At 50.7% G+C, this 18,495-nt stretch overlaps 1 protein-coding gene and 1 non-coding gene across 2 annotated transcripts in view; both read left to right on the top strand.

Annotated features, from left to right (window-relative positions):
• The first annotated feature begins 702 nt into the window (after positions 1-702).
• LOC136403999 (cytochrome b-c1 complex subunit 2, mitochondrial) overlaps positions 703-18,495 on the top strand; it is a 29,153-nt gene continuing 11,360 nt past the window's right edge. The window contains exons 1-8 of the mRNA XM_066383451.1: positions 703-842; positions 5,870-5,953; positions 6,048-6,197; positions 7,102-7,166; positions 10,174-10,230; positions 10,534-10,658; positions 14,741-14,838; positions 16,668-16,725. Coding sequence (XP_066239548.1) covers positions 810-842; positions 5,870-5,953; positions 6,048-6,197; positions 7,102-7,166; positions 10,174-10,230; positions 10,534-10,658; positions 14,741-14,838; positions 16,668-16,725 — 670 coding nt within the window. The 5' untranslated portion in view covers positions 703-809. The remainder of the gene's footprint in view (positions 843-5,869; positions 5,954-6,047; positions 6,198-7,101; positions 7,167-10,173; positions 10,231-10,533; positions 10,659-14,740; positions 14,839-16,667; positions 16,726-18,495) is intronic.
• Positions 17,042-17,117, top strand: TRNAA-AGC (transfer RNA alanine (anticodon AGC)). Its single transcript has one exon. It is a non-coding gene; the product is annotated as a tRNA-Ala (tRNA).

The following is an 18,495-nucleotide window of genomic DNA, read 5'->3' as shown; positions in this document are numbered from 1 at the left end:
CCAAAGGCAAGGGAAGTCAAGACAACCATAAAAGAATGGGACTATATCAAACTAAAAAGCTTCTGCACAGCAAAAAACAAAACACAAGAACAAAATAAAAAGCAGCCAACCAAATGGGAGATTTTTTAGTGAGAAGCAGGGCCCCACAGGGATCCACCCGGCATGTCCACCAGGGGGCGATGCTTCGCTCTTCTGGGTCATTTTTCTGTTGCTCAGCAACTGAGCTCTTTTTAGAGCCTGAGGAGGCAGCCATGGAGCCATCCCCAGCACCAGGGCCAACTGTGCTCCAGTGGAGCCTTGGCTGCGGGAGGGGAAGAGAGAGACAGAGAGGAAGGAGAGGGGGAGGGGTGGAGAAGCAGATGGGCGCTTCTCCCGTGTGCCCTGGCCGGGAATCGAACCCGGGACTCCTGCACGCCAGGCCGACGCTCTACCACTGAGCCAACCGGCCAGGGCCATATTTAAACCACTTTAAACTCCTACAAAACTAGCTTTTCTTCTCCACGGCTCCCGCCGGCACGGAAGCTGCATGGAGCGCTCCGCAGCGCGGACGTGGCGCCAGAAGGAGGCGGAAAGCTGGCGCTGAATGAGGCAGCGGGGTCACAGTTTCTTAGTGAGGCGCCGTCTCCCGCAGGCGCACCGCGGGCGCTGAGCCGGGCGGCCGTGGCCTCCGGAGCAGTAGAGCGGGAGCAGTAGAGAGGGCGGGTAGAGAGGCCGGCGCGCCGCGGGGGCTGCTGGGAAAATCTCGCCCGCGCCGCCATCTTGCCCTCCGGTCAGCCGGCCGTGACCGTGCTTCGGGGTCAGCGGGAGCCATGAAGCTGCTCGGCCGCGCGGGGTCCCTCTCGGTGAGCGCAGCCGGCGGGCGTGGGGAGGGTCTGGGGGCCGCTCGTCAGCAAGGGGAGGCGAACCGGGGGTGCCCGGTGTGCGGGCCCGGGCCTCGGACTCCGGGCTGCCCTTCATTCAGCTGGACCCTGCGGGCAGCGCGGGCGCGGTGGGCCGGGCCGGTGCGGGGAGCAGCGGGGCCCCGCTGCCGGGAGGCCCGGGGACGGAGAGCGCGGAGGGGAAGCGAGCGGGCGCGGCCCCGCTGAAGGTCACCGCTGCCGTCGCCCCGGGACGTGGTGACCGCGCGTCTCTCCGTGTCCTTGGAGCCGCCGCCTCCGCGCCAGGGGAGGCCGCTGTCACTTGGGGAAGACCCGGGCGGCACCGTCGTGTCCCCGGGCGGCGCTGGGTCTCCAGGGCGGAGGGCGAACGCTGTTTAAAAGTTCGGCTGGTCTGACCAGGCGGTGGCGCAGTGGATAGAGCGTCGGACTGGGATGCGGAGGACGCAGGTTCGAGACCCCGAGGTCGCCAGCTTGAGCGCGGGCTCACCTGGTTTGAGCAAGCTGACCAGCTTGGACCCAAGGTCGCTGGCTCGAGCAAGGGGTTACTCAGTCTGTTGAAGGCCCGCGGTCAAGGCACATATGAGAAAGCAATCAATGAACTAAGGTGTCGCAACGAAAAACTGATGATTGATGCTTCTCATCTCTCTCATTTCCTGTCTATCCCTCTCTCTGACTCCCTCTGTCTCCGTAAAAATTAAAAGTTCGGTGGAGGCCCTGGCTGGTTGGCTCAGCGGTAGAGCGGCTGCCCCGCGTGTGGAAGTCCCGGGTTCAGGTTCAATTCCCGGTCAGGACACACAGGAGCCTCCCCTCCCCCTTCTCTCTCTCTCTCCTGCTCCCGCAGCCGTGGCTTTAATGGTTCGAGCAAGTTGGCCCCCGGTGCTGAGGCAGAACATCGCCCCTACTGGGCTTGCCCTGTGGGTCCAGGTTGGGCTGCCTGCAGGAGTCAGTCTCCCTGTCTCCCTGCCTCCCGCCTCTCACTTAATGAAGATAGATAGATAGATAGATAGATAGATAGATAGATAGATACATACATACATACATACATACATACATACATACATAAGATAGGTAGATTTTAGATCGATAGATACAAACAAGTAGATAGATGATATAGATAGATCAGATAGATAGATAGATAGATAGATAGATAGAGACTAGATTAGATTAGATATCTTTAATAGCCCGGCCTGGCTCAGTGTGCTCCCCAGGGAATAGTTGGCACTATCTGGAAGCATTTTGTGGTTTGTAACAGCCTGATGCAGGAGAAGTGCTGGGGCATCTAGAGGTCAGGGGTGGCTGACACCCTGCAGGACACAAAGATAGCCGCTGCCCACACACACACACACACACACACATATAGCAAAAACTTTCCCACGTCCCACCCAGGATGCCAGCAGCACCCGCGTGTTTACTACCTGCTGGAGGGAGGTGCAGAAGGCCAGGCACGGGAGTTTCCTGCGCTTCATGTTTAAATGCTGTGGCTTATACAAATGCCGGTAAGGTAACCTGCAATTGTGTTACCCTTCCTGGCACGCCTAGACAAAGCAGTTACTAACCTTTTAGGGACAGCATGTTAGACTGGCGAGAGACCTCACAGTCTCCATTCCGTCCAGGCTCACCTTCCAGTAGGGGGAAAAAATCAAAGAGAATAGTTGGAGAGTACCAATGTAAACAAATTGCAGCAGACTTCAAAGTTATTATTAATGTTTTTAATTAGAACATTTCAGAGAAAAATGAACACAGGTATGAAAAGAACTAATAACTGGTTTGAGTGGCACAGATTATGGGAAGCACATGATAACGGTGTCACTGTGCAGGCGCATTTGAGGAGAAGGTCCCTACATCTCACTTAGCAGTAGAACTATATATTATTCGTGTTTGAACTGCCATGCCCACGGGTCTTGAATTTTAATTTTTGAGAAAGCAAAAGTCAAAATTACAAGTAGGGCTAAAACTATACCATACTCGACAAACAAATTTGATGTTAAAGCAAAGCTAATTGTAATCTGTATTAAAAAGTACTCAGAGCAAATGAAACTAGGACCCAGCCAGTGCACTGCTGCTGAAGGCGCAGTAGAGTGCCCACGGTCCCCCAGATTTCATCATTTCACCTCAGCAGTAGCAAGTTTTATTTACTCTTAAATGCATATCCACTAGAAACTTTGTAAAAGGAGTAATCTAAACAAATTCTGTCATTGTATATCATTTGCCCCCCCCAAAAAAAGGAGTCATTATTTAACATTTAAGAGAAATGACCATCTGCTTCTCTTCCTCTCCCTCTCCCCCTTCTCTCTCTCTTCCCCTCTCGCAGCCAGTGGCTCAGTTGGTCTGAGAGTTAGCCTCAGGCACTGAAAATACCTCATTTGATTCAAGCATTGGCCCGTGATAGGGGTTGCCTGTCAGGGCACATGTGGGAGTCTGTCTATCTCTCCTCTCACTTAAAAAAAAAAGTTTTCATTAATATACTTTGTCTTTTTTTTTTTTTTTTTAGAGAGAGAGAGAGGGACAGAAAAACAGGAAGGGAGAGAGATGAGAAGCATCAACTCATAATTGTGGCATCTTAGTTGTTCGTAGATTGCTTTCTCATATGCGCCTTGCCCCGGGGGGCTCCAGCCGAGCCAGGGACCCCTTGCTCAAGCCAGCGACCATGCGGTCATGTCTGTGGTCCCACGCTCAAGCTGGTGACCTCGGGGTTTTGAATGCGTTCCCCAGAGTCCCAGGTCGGTGCTCCTGTCAACTGTGCCACCACCTGGTCAGGCTGCTTTGTCTTTTTTTAAAACTTACTAAAATGATTTAAAAGGTTGTCGTTTAAATAGGAAAATAGACTAAAACTCTGAGACTCTTTGGGCAGGTAAGGGAAGCGTAATGCTGACGTCAGTAGAGTGTAGGTGTGATCATTTCATTTCACACTTTTTCACACTCAGAGCCTTAGAGCTGGAAGGAGCCAGTTGAAGCTTTAATGAGACAGCTAAAAGGCAGAAGAAAATGAGGAATTCTTTATGTGGTAAAAGTGAACACATACTCAGAAAATTATAAAACATTGATAAAAGAAATCAGGGAAGATACAAGTGGAAGCATAGACTGCTCATGGTTAGGAAGAATAAACATCATTAAAATGTCTATATTACCCAAAGCAATTTATAAATTCAATGCAATACTGATTAAAATACCAATGACTTACTTCAAAGATATAGAACACATATTCCAAAAATTTATATGGAACCAAAAGAGGACACAAATAGCCCCAGCAATCTTGAAAAGGAAGAATAAAGTGGGAGGTATCACACTTCTGGATATCAAGTCATACTACAAGGCCATTGTACTCAAAACAGCCTGGTACTGGCATAAGAACAGGCATATAGATCAATGGAACAGAACTGAGATCCCAGAAATAAACCCACAGCTCTATGGACAACTGATATTTGACAAAGGAGGTAAGAACATACACTGGAGTAAAGACAGCCTCTTCAACAAATGGTGTTGGGAAAATTGGACAGCTACCTGCAAAAATATGAAACTAGACCACCAACTTACACCATTCACAAAAATAAACTCAAAATGGATAAAACACTTAAATGTAAGCTGTAAAACCGTAAGCATCTTAGAAGAAAACAGGCAGTAAGCTCTCTGACATCTCTTGCAGCAATATATTTACTGATTTGTCTCCACGGGCAAGTGAAATAAAAGACAGGATAAACAAATGGGACTTTATCAAACTAAAAAGCTTCTGCACAGCTAAAGACAATAAGAACAGAATAAGAGACAAACTACACAATGGGAGAATATATTTGACAATACGTCTGATAAGGGGTTAATAACCAAAATTTATAAAGAACTTGTAAAAACTTAATACCAGGAAGACAAACAATCCAATTCAAAAATGGGCAAAAGAAATGAATATACACTTCTCCAAAGAGGACGTACAGATGGCCAATAGGCAGATGAAAAAAATGTTCAACATCACTAATCATTAGAGAAATGCAAATTAAAACCACAATGAGATATCACCTCACACCAGTCAGAATGGCGCTCATCAACAAAACAACACAGAATAAGTGCTGGCGAGGATGTGGAGAAAAGGGAACCCTCCTGCATTGCTGGTGGGAATGCAGACTGGTGCAGCCACTGTGGAAAACAGTATGGAGATTCCTCAAAAAACTGAAAATCGAACTGCCTTTTGACCCAGCTATCCCACTTTTAGGAATATATATCCCAAGAACACTATAGCACTGTTTGAAAAGAAGAAATGCACCCCCATGTTTATGGCAGCATTGTTCACAATAGCAAAGATCTGGAAACAGCCCAAGTGTCCATCAGTGGATGAGTGGATTAAAAAGCTTTGGTACATATATACTATGGAATACTACTCAGCCATAAGAAATGATGACATCGGATCATTTACAACAACATGGATGGACCTTGATAACATTGTACGGAGCGAAATAAGTAAATCAGAAAAAACTAAGAACTATATGATTCTGTACATAGATGGGACATAAAAATGAGACTCAGAGACATGGACAAGGGTGTGGGGGGAAGGAGAGGGAGGGGGTTGGGAGAGGGGAGGGTCACAAAGAAAACCAGTTAGAAGGTGACAGAAGACAATTGGACTTTGTGATGGGAATGCAGCATAATCAAATGTCAAAATAACCTAGAGATGTTTTCTCTGAACATGTGTACCCTGATTTATCAATGTCACCCCATTAAAATTAATCAAAAAATAAAAATAAAAAGACTAGAGAAAAAAAATGAACACATAGAATCTCGGTGCTCTTTCAGGCTCTACAAATCAAGTAAGTAAAGGTTGAAGAGAGGCGTGGGTAGAATGGTGGGTTAATAGGTCCATAATCAGTTTATCAGCTAAGTCTTCTCATGAAGCTCTTGTACCACTGAACGCCAGCTCTGACTCGGGCTCGCTGGGTTGCAGTACACTTTTATTTTCTGACAAATGTGTGTAACCTGTCTTTTTGTGTGTGTGTGTCTGTGTTTAGAGGTTTTATTCCCTCAAAGTTGCTCCCAAAGTGAAAGGCACAGCCGCGCCCCCAGGAGCCCCTCTGCACCCTCAGGACCTGGAGGTAAGTCCCGCTGGCCGCTCCCGCCCTTACGCACGCCTCAGCGCCTCGGCGGTAGAAAGACACTAATCACGTCTCTGCTTGACCTTGAACACAGTTTACCAAATTACCGAATGGCTTGGTTATTGCTTCTCTGGAAAACTATGCCCCAACATCAAGAATCGGCCTGTTCATTAAAGCAGGCAGTCGGCACGAGGACTGCAACAACTTAGGAACCTCGCATGTGCTGCGCCTGGCGTCCAGTCTGGTGAGTGGACCACCGCCTCCGTGCGCTTAGAAATGCGCTTGGTCGTACAGAAAAGAAAAGCTCAAGGCCTGTCCCTGTGTTGGTTTGCTAGTGATTAGTAACATTACTGCAGACTGAATGGCTTAAACTGGCTCAGTTGATTCTCTCCGAGTCCTAGGGGCTAGCCGTCACACCCAGGGTGGGTGTCAGTACAGCCTGCTCCCTTGTGGCTCTGGGGAGAGTTTCTCCTGGCCTCCGGGGTCCTGGTGGGGGGCGCGGGCCTTGGTGGTCCTGGCCGGCAGCTGCTTCTCTCCAGTCTCTGCCTCTTGTCCCTCGGCCTTTCCTCCACGTCTCTGTCCAAACTTTTCTCCTACTCGCCTATTCTGTTCCTGCGAGGTTTAGGGCTCACTGACCCAGTGTGGCCTCGTTTTAAATGCGTTTGAAAAGACTTTTCAAGTGAGGTTCCAGTCACAGGTTCTGAGGACACTATGAGTCTGGGGGACACTATTCAAGCCTGTGTGGTCCCCTAATTGTAACATGAAGAAACCACAGAGAACCTTTAGATTAGTGTCCGTCTGAATGTCCTTGCTAGAGCATAAAAATCAGTAAAAAATTGTTTTTAAAAAGAAAATGCCAAAAATGGAGAGAAAATTATCCTTTCTCTTATGCAAATCTCTTTCAGAACAGACTGATGAATCCAGTAAGCTTGTATTCGATAATGGAATTTTTGCCTAAATGTACTTACTGTAAAAATCTATACTTGTGTTTTTGGGGGAACTTTGTTTTATAATTCTTAATAAAAAGGATCCCCTTTTCAGGTAAAGTCCCTTTGAATCTAATGACAGGTACTAGATTATGACATATTGTGCTGTTTGGGAAACAGCATTAAAACTACTTAGGAAACAATTACTCTTTCTCTTTTCAGACTACAAAAGGAGCGTCATCTTTCAAGATAACCCGTGGAATTGAAGCAGTTGGTGGTAAATTAAGGTTTGTTAAAAATAAGTCACAGAAAATAAATAGTGAAAACACCAGCTAACATTCTATCGTAAGGGGACTTTTCTAGGCGGTTAAGGACTTCTTATAGAAGGTACAAGAAGAGAGACAGATGTATTCGACTACATCATGATGTAAAACATCTTTATGCTCTGAAGTAAAAATTTCATTATCTAGGAGTAGACATTTGCAACATACATAATATGGAGAGGATTCTTTGGGAAAAGAAAGAATTACAAATTAGGAAAAGAACAGAGAGGAGGTGGACGTTGCACACCCGTCCGAGCTTTTCTGTCTGGAGCGGTCAGTGCGGGGGAGCTGGACTCTAGAGCTGGACTCGAGCGGTCAGTGCGGGGGAGCTGGACTCTGGAGCGGTCAGTGCGGGGGACTGGACTCTGGAGCGGTCAGTGCGGGGGAGCTGGACTCTGGAGCGGTCAGTGCGGGGGAGCTGGACTCTGGAGCAGTCAGTGCGGGGGGGCTGGACTCTGGAGCGGTCAGTGCGGGGGGCTGGACTCTGGAGCGGTCAGTGCGGGGAGCTGGACTCTGGAGCGGTCAGTGCGGGGGGCTGGACTCTGGAGCGGTCAGTGCGGGGGACTGGACTCGAGCGGTCAGTGCGGGGGGCTGGACTCTGGAGTGGTCAGTGGGGGGGAGCTGGACTCTGGAACGGTCAGTGCGGGGGAGCTGGACTCTGGAGCGGTCAGTGCGGGGGGCTGGACTCTGGAGCGGTCAGTGCGGGGGGCTGGACTCTGGAGCGGTCAGTGCGGGGGAGCTGGACTCTAGTGGTCAGTGCGGGGGGCTGGACTCTGGAGCGGTCAGTGCGGGGGAGCTGGACTCGAGCTGGACTCTGGAGCAGTCAGTGCGGGGGAGCTGGACTCTGGAGCGGTCAGTGCGGGGGGCTGGACTCTGGAGCGGTCAGTGCGGGGGAGCTGGACTCTGGAGCGGTCAGTGCGGGGGGCTGGACTCTGGAGCGGTCAGTGCGGGGGAGCTGGACTCTGGAGCGGTCAGTGCGGGGGAGCTGGACTCTGGAGCGGTCAGTGCGGGGGAGCTGGACTCTGGAGCGGTCAGTGGGGGGAGCTGGACTCTGGAGAGGTCAGTGTGGGGGAGCTGGACTCTGGAGCGGTCAGTGCGGGTGAGCTGGACTCTGGAGCGGTCAGTGCGGGGGAGCTGGACTCTGGAGCTGCTGGTGGCAGTGCAAGTTCACACACAGCCCTTAGCAGAGCATCCAGGAGCATCTGGTAATGCTGAAAGTGAGCAGGTCCTACGACCTGACGGTTCTCATCCACACGCACCGAGGTGTCTGCAGAGCCCGGAAGCAGTCTCAGCGCCTCTCTGTGGGGTGTAGATGAAGTGATACAGTAGCTGCTGGGACTGCCACGGAGCAGCTAGGGAGGGGCTGGATCTGCACACTGACTTGCAGACAAACACGAGGTGTTGTGGGCAAAGGGGCATCAAGATGTTTTTAGCCTGACCTCTGGTGGCGCAGAGGATAAAGTGTCAACCTGGAAACACTAAGGTCGCCAGTTCAAAACCCTGGGCTTGCCTGGTCAAGGCACATATGGAAGTTGATGCTTCCTGCTCCTTCCCCCCCTCTCTAAAATGAATAAATAAATAAAATATTAAAAAAAAAAAAAAAAAAAAAGATGTTTTTAAGGTCTCAGGCATGTATAATTTTTTAAAACAAAATAACGGTATGTAATGCCAATGAGTATGTTTTTCTCTAGAGTGGGAGAGAGGGAATTTGCCTGGGAATGGTACAAAGAGATCCTCAACTTCAGTTGTCTTTTTTTTTAAGTTGTGGCGCGCGCGCGCGCGCACACACACACACACACACACACACCGCCCCGCAGCCCTGCTCCTGTGTGTGTCTCTCTGATTCTGGCTGCCCTGGGGGCTCGTGTTAGTGGAATCGTATGATGTCTGTTCTTTTGTGACAGACTTCCTTCACTTAGCACAATGTCTTCAAGGTTCATCCGCGTGTGATGTGTCAGGATTTCTTTTTTCACGTTATTTGCTGTTTTCTTTTTTCATCTTTTAATGTTTATTTTATTGATTTTGGGGGGGTACGGGGGGGGGAGACAGGAACATGGATCTTTTCCTAATGTGCCCTGACCAGACAACTCTGCACTTCCGCACAGCCCTCTAACCAGCTGAGCTGTCCGGCCGGGGACGTTTGCCATTTTCTTGCTAAAAGAATCTTTTTAGCCTTGGCTAGTGAGCTCAGTCGGTTAAGAGGGTCCTTCTGAAACAAGACTGTGAGTTTGATCCCTGGTCAGAAGCACACATGGGAAGCAACTAAAATATAAATGCACAACTGAGTGGAACAACACATGCTTCCCTTCTCCCTCCTCTCTGTCTCTAAAAATCAATAAAAATTAAGCCCAGGCCAGGTTTTTGGTTGGTTGTAGCATCATCCCAGATTGTGGAGGTTGCCAAGTTTGATTCCCTGATCAGGGCGTGGACTGTAGCAGCTCGGTGTTCCTGTCTCTCCCTGCTGCGTCTCTCAAAAAAAAAAATGTGTGTGTATGTATATATGTACGTATGTATAGTATGTATATCTACACACACATATATCTATCCAATATTTTTTATTTCTCAATTATAGTTGACGCAGAATATTACATTCATTTTAGTTACACAACTTAAGTTTTTTTAATATTTTTAAATTTTGATGAATATGTGTATTTGTTACATTATTTTTTTCCCAAGGGACTGGTTAATTTAACAAATATAAAAGGAGAACTTCTGTCCTAGAGGGATAGCACGGTTGGTTAGAGCACTGTTCTGATGTGCAGAGATTGTAGGTTCAATCCCCGATCAGGGCACATACAGGAACAGATTGATGTGTCTGTCTGTCTGTCTCTCTCTCTCTCTTTCTCTCTCTCTCTCCCTCCCTCTCTCCCCCTGTCCCCCGGTCTCCCTCTTTCTCTCAAATCAATAAATAAGTTTGTTGTTGTTTTTAAAGGAAAACTGATTTGTATCATTCGCTGTGATTTATTGACAGTGTGACTTCAACCAGGGAAAACATGGCCTACACTGTGGAGGGCCTGAGGGATGACATGTGAGTACCTGCGTGGGCGGGCCTGGGGCGTGGGCGGGCCTGGGGCGTGGGCGGGCCTGGGGCGTGGGCGGGCCTGGGGCGTGGGCGGCCTGACACAGCTGCTCTTAGAGAAGCTCTGTGCTGCTCAGTTCTGCCTGTGGCACCAGGACCCCCAACGTGGGTTTCGACTGGTGATTTGCCGCGTCCTGGAAACACGGCGCTTACCACAAGGCCTCACGGTGACCGTGGAGGTGTTGCAGTTACACAGAGTGGGTGTTGGTTTTGAATTTTCGGCTCCTCATTTGTGCCTCGGTGTCTCTGCAGCGAGATTCTAATGGAGTTCCTGCTCAACGTGACCACGGCCCCGGAGTTCCGTCGCTGGGAGGTGGCCGCCCTGCAGTCTCAGCTGAGGGTGGACAAAGCGGTAGCTTTTCAGAGTCCGCAGGCTCGTGAGTGCGTTTTCCGACTACACCCAGGGCGGCTGAGATAGCGGGTTTTTGGGAAGATCACTTTACAGGAAGGAAACACTGTTGTTGTTGTTTTCTTTTTTTTTTTTTTTTTTTTTTTTTTTTTTTTTTCATTTTTCTGAAGCTGGAAACGGGGAGAGACAGTCAGACAGACTCCCGCATGCGCCCGACCGGGATCCACCCGGCACGCCCACCAGGGGCTACGCTCTGCCCACCAGGGGGCGATAATCTGCCCATCCTGGGCGTCGCCATGTTGCGACCAGAGCCATCCCCAGCGCCCGGGCCATCTTTGCTCCAATGGAGCCTTGGCTGCAGGAGGGGAAGAGAGAGACAGAGAGGAAAGCGCGGTGGAGGGGTGGAGAAGCAAATGGGCGCTTCTCCTATGTGCCCTGGCCGGGAATCGAACCCGGGTCCTCCGCACGCTAGGCCGACGCTCTACCGCTGAGCCAACCGGCCAGGGCTGTTGTTGTTTTCTACTTGGGTTTGAAAATGCCTTTTCCAAAAATCTGTCCAGTTCGTTCTTTTGTTTCTAAACATTCACTTGGTGACTCCTTTTTCCTCTTTGATTGTGGAACCCGGGACAGGTGTTCCGTCCCCTCCCGTGTTTTTGTTTGATTGTTTGTTTTGTTTCCACCAAACAAACGCAGCAGCAGTTCGTTGGTGCTACTGACGTTACCATTTACTGTTACAGTATTCTACTGTTACTGTTGGGCTAACCCACCTCTGTTGGGTTTTCCAAAGCAACTTACTTAACTTTTTAAAAATAATACCTTTTTTGTATTCATGTTTTGTATTCACATAATGTTTGACTATATAATCTTGACAAACACAACTAGCCAAACAGTCTGTAAACAAGCTCCACGAACTCTTGGAAACACACTGCTTGTGGCGGGAGCAGATGTCGGGTAAACCGCTCAGGTCTACGCAGACGACCTGCTGAGGGGCTCGGGCGGGGTGGGCTTCGCTCACAGGGCAGGCCTGCCACAGAAGACCCACTCACTTTTTTTAAAGGAAAACGGTCCTCCCCACCCCGGCCGTCCCACCCTACTGAGCTCGTGGCCTGTGGAAGGCTCTCTGGGCTGCGGGAAGCCTGGGCCCACTCTGCATTCTTTCTTCAGAAGGCTCTGGGGGAAGACCAGGCAAGGTCAGAGGGTAACAGGCAGCCCACAGGTGGAGGTGGACCTCAGGGAGCCTCGAACCTGTTACTGCTCTGCCACCAGCTCTGAGCAGGAGGAGACTGACCCTCCTGCACAGCTGGGCCCCTCCCACCACTCCCAGGCCCAGTAGGGACAGCTACAAACAGCAAATAGCAGGGAGCTCCAGTCAGGTAGCCCAGGGCCACTTAACACAGGGGGTCCAGCATCAACCTGCACCAGAACCCCACCCAAATGGACCAGAACCAACACAACCAGAGTGGGCTTCAGCCCACACCAGAGCATGACGCGACCAGCCACCCAGGTGGCCCAGGCCACGGGGGGTTCTGACAGGCACCAGACCCTGCTGGGGACAGCTCCACCTCAGGGACAGGCTGCACAACCGCCCACAGTGTGACCACGGCTGTCCTGAGAGCCAGCCGAGGACGAGCCCCGCCTGGACGGGCTGCAGCGTTCCAGACTGAGCTACCAGAGGAGCCACACGGCCCCACAAGACTCTCCCTCCAGAGCATGGGACTCGGGGGGTCTGGAAGATGCACCCCTGAGCCCCACAGGACACTCCCTCCGGAGCATGGGACTCGGGGGGTCTGGAAGATGCACCCCTGAGCCCCCACAGGACACTCCCTCCAGAGCATGGGACTCGGGGGGTCTGGAAGATGCACCCCTGAGCCCCACAAGACTCTCCCTCCAGAGCATGGGACTCGGGGGGTCTGGAAGATGCACCCCTGAGCCCCACAAGACTCTCCCTCCAGAACATGGGACTCGGGGGGTCTGGAAATGCACCCCTGAGCCCCACAGGACACTCCCTCCGGAACATGGACCTCGGGGGGCCTGGAAGATGCACCCCTGAGCCCCCACAAGACTCTCCCTCCAGAGCATGGGACTCGGTGGGTCTGGAAGATGCACCCCTGAGCCCCACAAGACACTCCCTCCGGAGCATGGGACTCGGGGGGTCTGGAAATGCACCCCTGAGCCCCACAGGACACTCCCTCCGGAGCATGGACCTCGGGGGGTCTGGAAATGCACCCCTGAGCCCCCACAAGACACTCCCTCCGGAGCATGGGACTCGGGGGGTCTGGAAGATGCACCCCTGAGCCCCACAAGACACTCCCTCCAGAACATGGACCTCGGGGGGTCTGGAAGATACACCCCTGAGCCCCCACAAGACTCTCCCTCCAGAGCATGGGACTCGGGGGGTCTGGAAGATGCACCCCTGAGCCCCACAAGACTCTCCCTCCAGAACATGGGACTCGGGGGGTCTGGAAATGCACCCCTGAGCCCCACAGGACAATCCCTCCAGAACATGGACCTCGGGGGGCCTGGAAGATGCACCCCTGAGCCCCACAAGACTCTCCCTCCGGAGCATGGACCTCGGGGGGTCTGGAAGATGCACCCCTGAGCCCCACAGGACACTCCCTCCGGAGCATGGGACTCGGGGGGTCTGGAAGATACACCCCTGAGCCCCACAGGACACTCCCTCTGGAGCATGGACCTCGGGGCGCCTGGAAGATACACCCCTGAGCCCCACAGGACACTCCCTCCAGAGCATGGGACTCGGGGCGCCTGGAAGATGCACCCCTGAGCCCCACAAGACTCTCCCTCCGGAGCATGGACCTCGGGGGGCCTGGAAGATGCACCCCTGAGCCCCACAAGACTCTCCCTCCGGAGCATGGACCTCGGGGGGCCTGGAAGATGCACCCCTGAGCCCCACAAGACTCTCCCTCCGGAGCATGGACCTCGGGGGGCCTGGAAGATGCACCCCTGAGCCCCACAAGACTCTCCCTCCGGAGCATGGACCTCGGGGGGCCTGGAAGATGCACCCCTGAGCCCCACAAGACTCTCCCTCCGGAGCATGGACCTCGGGGGGCCTGGAAGATGCACCCCTGAGCCCCACAAGACTCTCCCTCCGGAGCATGGACCTCGGGGGGCCTGGAAGATGCACCCCTGAGCCCCACAGGACACTCCCTCCGGAGCATGGGACTCGGGGGGTCTGGAAGATGCACCCCTGAGCCCCCACAAGACACTCCCTCCGGAGCATGGGACTCGGGGGGTCTGGAAGATGCACCCCTGAGCCCCCACAGGACACTCTCTTTGGAGCATGGGACTCGAGGGGTCTGGAAGATGCACCCCTGAGCCCCACAAGACACCTAGGTCAGAGCCGTCGTGACAAGTCTGGGGTTGCGGCAGGTCTGCCTGACAAGAGTCGAGCACAGAGAGGCAGAGGCAGGCCTGTCGAGAGAGGGTCCCTGTCAGGTGTCTGCAGCACAGTGAGTGCTTGGTTCCCGTTAGGTAGTGTTATTTCATGGTGAGGCTTTGTCACAAAGGAGCACAGTCTTTGTTACTCTGGACTCTACCAAAGAAATTGATAGAAGGTGAAATTTAGAAAAAAATGACTTCTGTGTCCAGAGCAGCAGCTTCCCCACTCGTAGCAACGAGGCTCCGGCCCTCGTCCTTCCGGCCTGGTCAGCTGTGGAGTCCGCTGGTGGGTGTCAGCTTGCAGGGTCCCCTCAACCTGTCTCACGTTGCTGTGACGGTGACCCTGACACGGAAATCCAGTGAGAATCCCTGCAGGGTTCTGGTTCTCTGGGACAAGGCCCAGACTGGGACTCGGCTTACGTGCTGACTCACGTGACCTGGCCCCTTGTTTCCTGCTCTGCCCTCTCCCCCTCAGCTGCGCTTCCCGTGTGACCCAAATTGTCACACTTGTACGCCTTTGTCTCCGTCCTCTCTGAGATGCCAGTCCCAGATCACGCACGGGGCAAACGCCTGCTCATTCCGTAAGACTCGGCCCAGGTCCGCATCTGCCCCATGATGACCGAAGCTGTACGTCCAGCTGCTCTCTAAGTTCTGACAGTGTTGCTGTCTTTATTTAAATTGCGTTTCATAACTGCTCATTTGCTTGTTTCACAGGTATCATTGAAAACCTGCATGCCGCGGCTTACCGCAACGCGCTGGCCAATTCCCTGTACTGTCCTGACTACAGGGTCGGGAAGGTGACGTCCGACGAGGTACGACGAGGTACCACTCGCGTGCGCTTGGGCTGTGCTGGCAGGCTGGGCGGGGCACTCGGCTGCCCCATCGGCTCTGGGCCCAGCACTCTCCATAAGTTGTTAGCATGAAAGGGCCACGTCCATCACAGAAAATTCAGAATATACGGACAAGCAAAATGAGCAAAAATACACATCTCAGATGCCTGCAGGCACCCAGAGGGGATATGTAGGCTTGCTGTTTTCTAGACTCTTCTGTGTGCATGTGTCCTGATAACAGTATTAAAGTGTTTGAGGGTCACAGTCGTGACTGAAGGTGTCGCCTTTGTGGAGATCGTTACTGAGGCAGCAGCACTGCCCAGAGCGGAGCGTTCCTCTGTTGTGGCCTCGTTTATAGTTGTGAGAAATCAGGAACAAGTTAAATACCCAACGTTGTGGAAATATCGATAATTAAATAACATTACATATCTGTAGAATGAAACACTATTCGACTCTTCAAATTATTAATTGATGTGGAAAAGTTTCACTGTGTTGTCAAGTGAAGAAAAAGCAATTTATAAATACTTCACACCAGAGGCTCCTGTTTTTTAAAAACAGGTGTGTGTTGTATCGCAACTATACTTTAATAAACAAATAATAATAAAGTATGTGTATCCTATATAAATACCAAGATGTTAATCAAGATTATCTCAAATTATTAGCATTTTTAAAACATGTCCCTAAGCTAAAGGAAATTCTCAAGAAATCAGTGCTACAGTGCTTTGAATAATGCTAGCATTCAATAGAAAAACTTCAGAAAAAAAAAAGTATGGATATTCAAGGTGACTCCGTATTTGTAGGGCACAAAAATTTGATAACGTGATTAAAAGTTCAGTCTAGCCTGGTTAGTCTCAACATTCTGACCCATTCCCAAGGAGCCTTGCTGCCAATTTCTTCTACCCACACCCACAAGGAATATTTACCACCACAGATACACTGACTGTGTGGCTGTGTCTAGTTGTACCCTATGTAAAAGGGTAGGGTTTTTTTTCTTACCCTGAGGACCAGTTTTCATTCCCTTGAGCAGCAGTGCTCCTGTTGAGAGCATGTGTTAGGTCCAAGTCTTGTATGTTAGGTCTAAAATAATCCCAGTGTGCACCAGTGATTCTCAAGTCTTACTAATTGTCAGGTCACGGGGCGGGGTGGTAGTTTTAAATAAAGGACCACGATTCCAATTGAGCTGTACTAATTGATCAGTTCGTACAGGGAGCCTAGGAAGGGGGTTGGGTGGGGAGACAGTGCCAGCGTGTTTTTGTTTTTTAAGCTTCTCCGATCATTTTTTCACCACCAGGTGTAGACAGGTAGGTACCTCATGGCAAGGTGGGTGTGAGACGTACAGTGAGGGAGTTGTGTTAGCACCACTGCAGAAGGTTAGCTGTGCTCCAGTGCTGCTGCACAGTGACGGAGAAGCCTGTGTGCTGCTTCAATCTCAGTGTCATAAAAATGATCGACTGCGCTCCTTTTTTTCAAGGTCAAGCCAGGGTGTGCTCTAATTTTTCATTCACTTTTTTATTCCTTTTTCTTTTTTTTCAGTGACAGCTTTATTGAGATGTCATTCACATAACATGCAGTTTGCCTAGTCACAGCCCACAGTTCAGTAGTTTTCCTGATAATCACAGTCAAGTAACCAGCACCACATTAAGGTGTAGCTATTTTAAGCCCTAGTTTTAAAATAAAATCTGGGTAGTACTTGACCGTTCGTCATAGCAGCTGTTACGGGAGTGTTTTTCTGGTGAGCGGCAGTTGTACGTTTCTACCACTTTTACATGTTTATACGAGTATAACCTAATACGTGTCTTTAACTTCCTCAGTTACACCACTATGTTCAGAACCATTTCACAAGTGCGAGAATGGCGTTGATCGGACTTGGTAAGTTGGGAACTGCCTGCACGTCAGTTCGCTTCTGTAAGAGGAGTCTGGAATCAGGCGAACACAGGATTGAACAAGATTTCACGACTCAGTCCTCCGTTCGTGTCTCACAAGGCAGCATCGTGAGATTTTAATTGCTGGTGTTTCTTTTCCCTTGGAAAGCAGAATCCAACACTTGACTGTAAACTTCTAGTTTTAATTCATTACAGTATTTGCAAAACCTGTGATAAAGGGCAGATTTCTCTAGGCAAAGTGCTTTTACAGGTGCCTTTTTAAAAACAAGTACAATTTAACTGTACTTAAAAATAGACAAAGGGCCCTGGCCGGTTGGCTCAGTGGTAGAGCGTCGGCCTAGCATGCGGAGGACCCGGGTTCGATTCCCGGCCAGGGCACACAGGAGAAGCGCCCATTTGCTTCTCCACCCCTCCGCTGCGCTTTCCTCTCTGTCTCTCTCTTCCCCTCCCGCAGCCAAGGCTCCATTGGAGCAAAGATGGCCCAGGCGCTGGGGATGGCTCTGTGGCCTCTGCCTCAGGCGCTAGAGTGGCTCTGGTCGCAACATGGCGACGCCCAGGATGGGCAGAGCATCGCCCCCTGGTGGGCAGAGCGTCGCCCCTGGTGGGCGTGCCGGGTGGATCCCGGTCGGGCGCATGCGGGAGTCTGTCTGACTGTCTCTCCCTGTTTCCAGCTTCAGAAAAATGAAAAAAAAAAAAAAAATAGACAAAGGGTCGAACAAGCAGTCTGGGGGAAATGTGTGTGTGTGTTCAGCTGTCACTGGAAGAGGTGTCAGCCTCAGTAATTGAGAACATTTTATCTCTGAGGTTGGCAGAAAATTAAAAGGTTGCCACTACCTGGTATTATGCTCAGTATGGAATCAGTGGCACTCAGAAATTGTTGGTGGGACTGTAAACTGATAGAACATTTTTGGGAGCCTCTTTGAGTATGTGAAAATTCTAAATGTTTGTGCTCTTAGACTAGCAGTTTTACTCTTAAGAGTTTATGCTGCAGAAACACTCAGTCACGTTTACAAAATAGTTGCATAAGACTATCATTTGCAGTATTGTTTTTTGATTCACTTGTTTTCTAAATAATAGCTTACTTGATGTATAATAATTCATATGCCATAAAATTCACCTTTTTAAACTGGACAGTCAGAATTGTGCAACTATTCCTACTGTGGAATTTCAGAGCATTTTCATCATCCCCAACAGAAGCCCTTTCTTAAAAAGAGAGAGAAGAGAAAAGAAACCCATACTCACCGGCAGTCAGTCACTCCCGTGCCGCCTCCCTGCCTCTGGCAACCGCTGGTCTACTTTCTGTCAATACAGAGTTGACTCTTGTGGACGTTTCACATGAATGGCACCATGTGCTAATGTGACCTTTTGCCCCAGGCTTCTTTCACGTGGCATACTGTTGCAAGGTCTCTATATAGTAGCAGAAGCCAGTGTTCCCTCTGCTGGCTGAAAAGTGTCCACGACCACGTTATTCATTCACAGGGGGGTGGTTTCCGCCTTGTAGCTGTTGCGAATGTAAACATTTGTCTATAATTGTTTGCTAGCTTGGAATACCTGTTGTTCACTGTTTGGGGGGCATGCCAGGGAGTAGACCTGCCAGGACACACGGCAGCTCTCTGACCGTCTGAGGAACTGGACTGTTTGGGGGGGGTGCCAGGGAGTAGACCTGCCAGGACACACGGCAGCTCTCTGACCGTCTGAAGAACTGGACTGTTTGGGGGGGGTGCCAGGGAGTAGACTTGCCGGGACACACGGCAGC

This window comes from Saccopteryx leptura, chromosome 4, assembly GCF_036850995.1.
Source record: "Saccopteryx leptura isolate mSacLep1 chromosome 4, mSacLep1_pri_phased_curated, whole genome shotgun sequence".
NCBI lineage: Eukaryota > Metazoa > Chordata > Mammalia > Chiroptera > Emballonuridae > Saccopteryx > Saccopteryx leptura.
The sequence above is the reverse complement of the archived record's forward strand: the minus strand, read 5'-3'. Positions and strand labels throughout refer to the sequence as shown.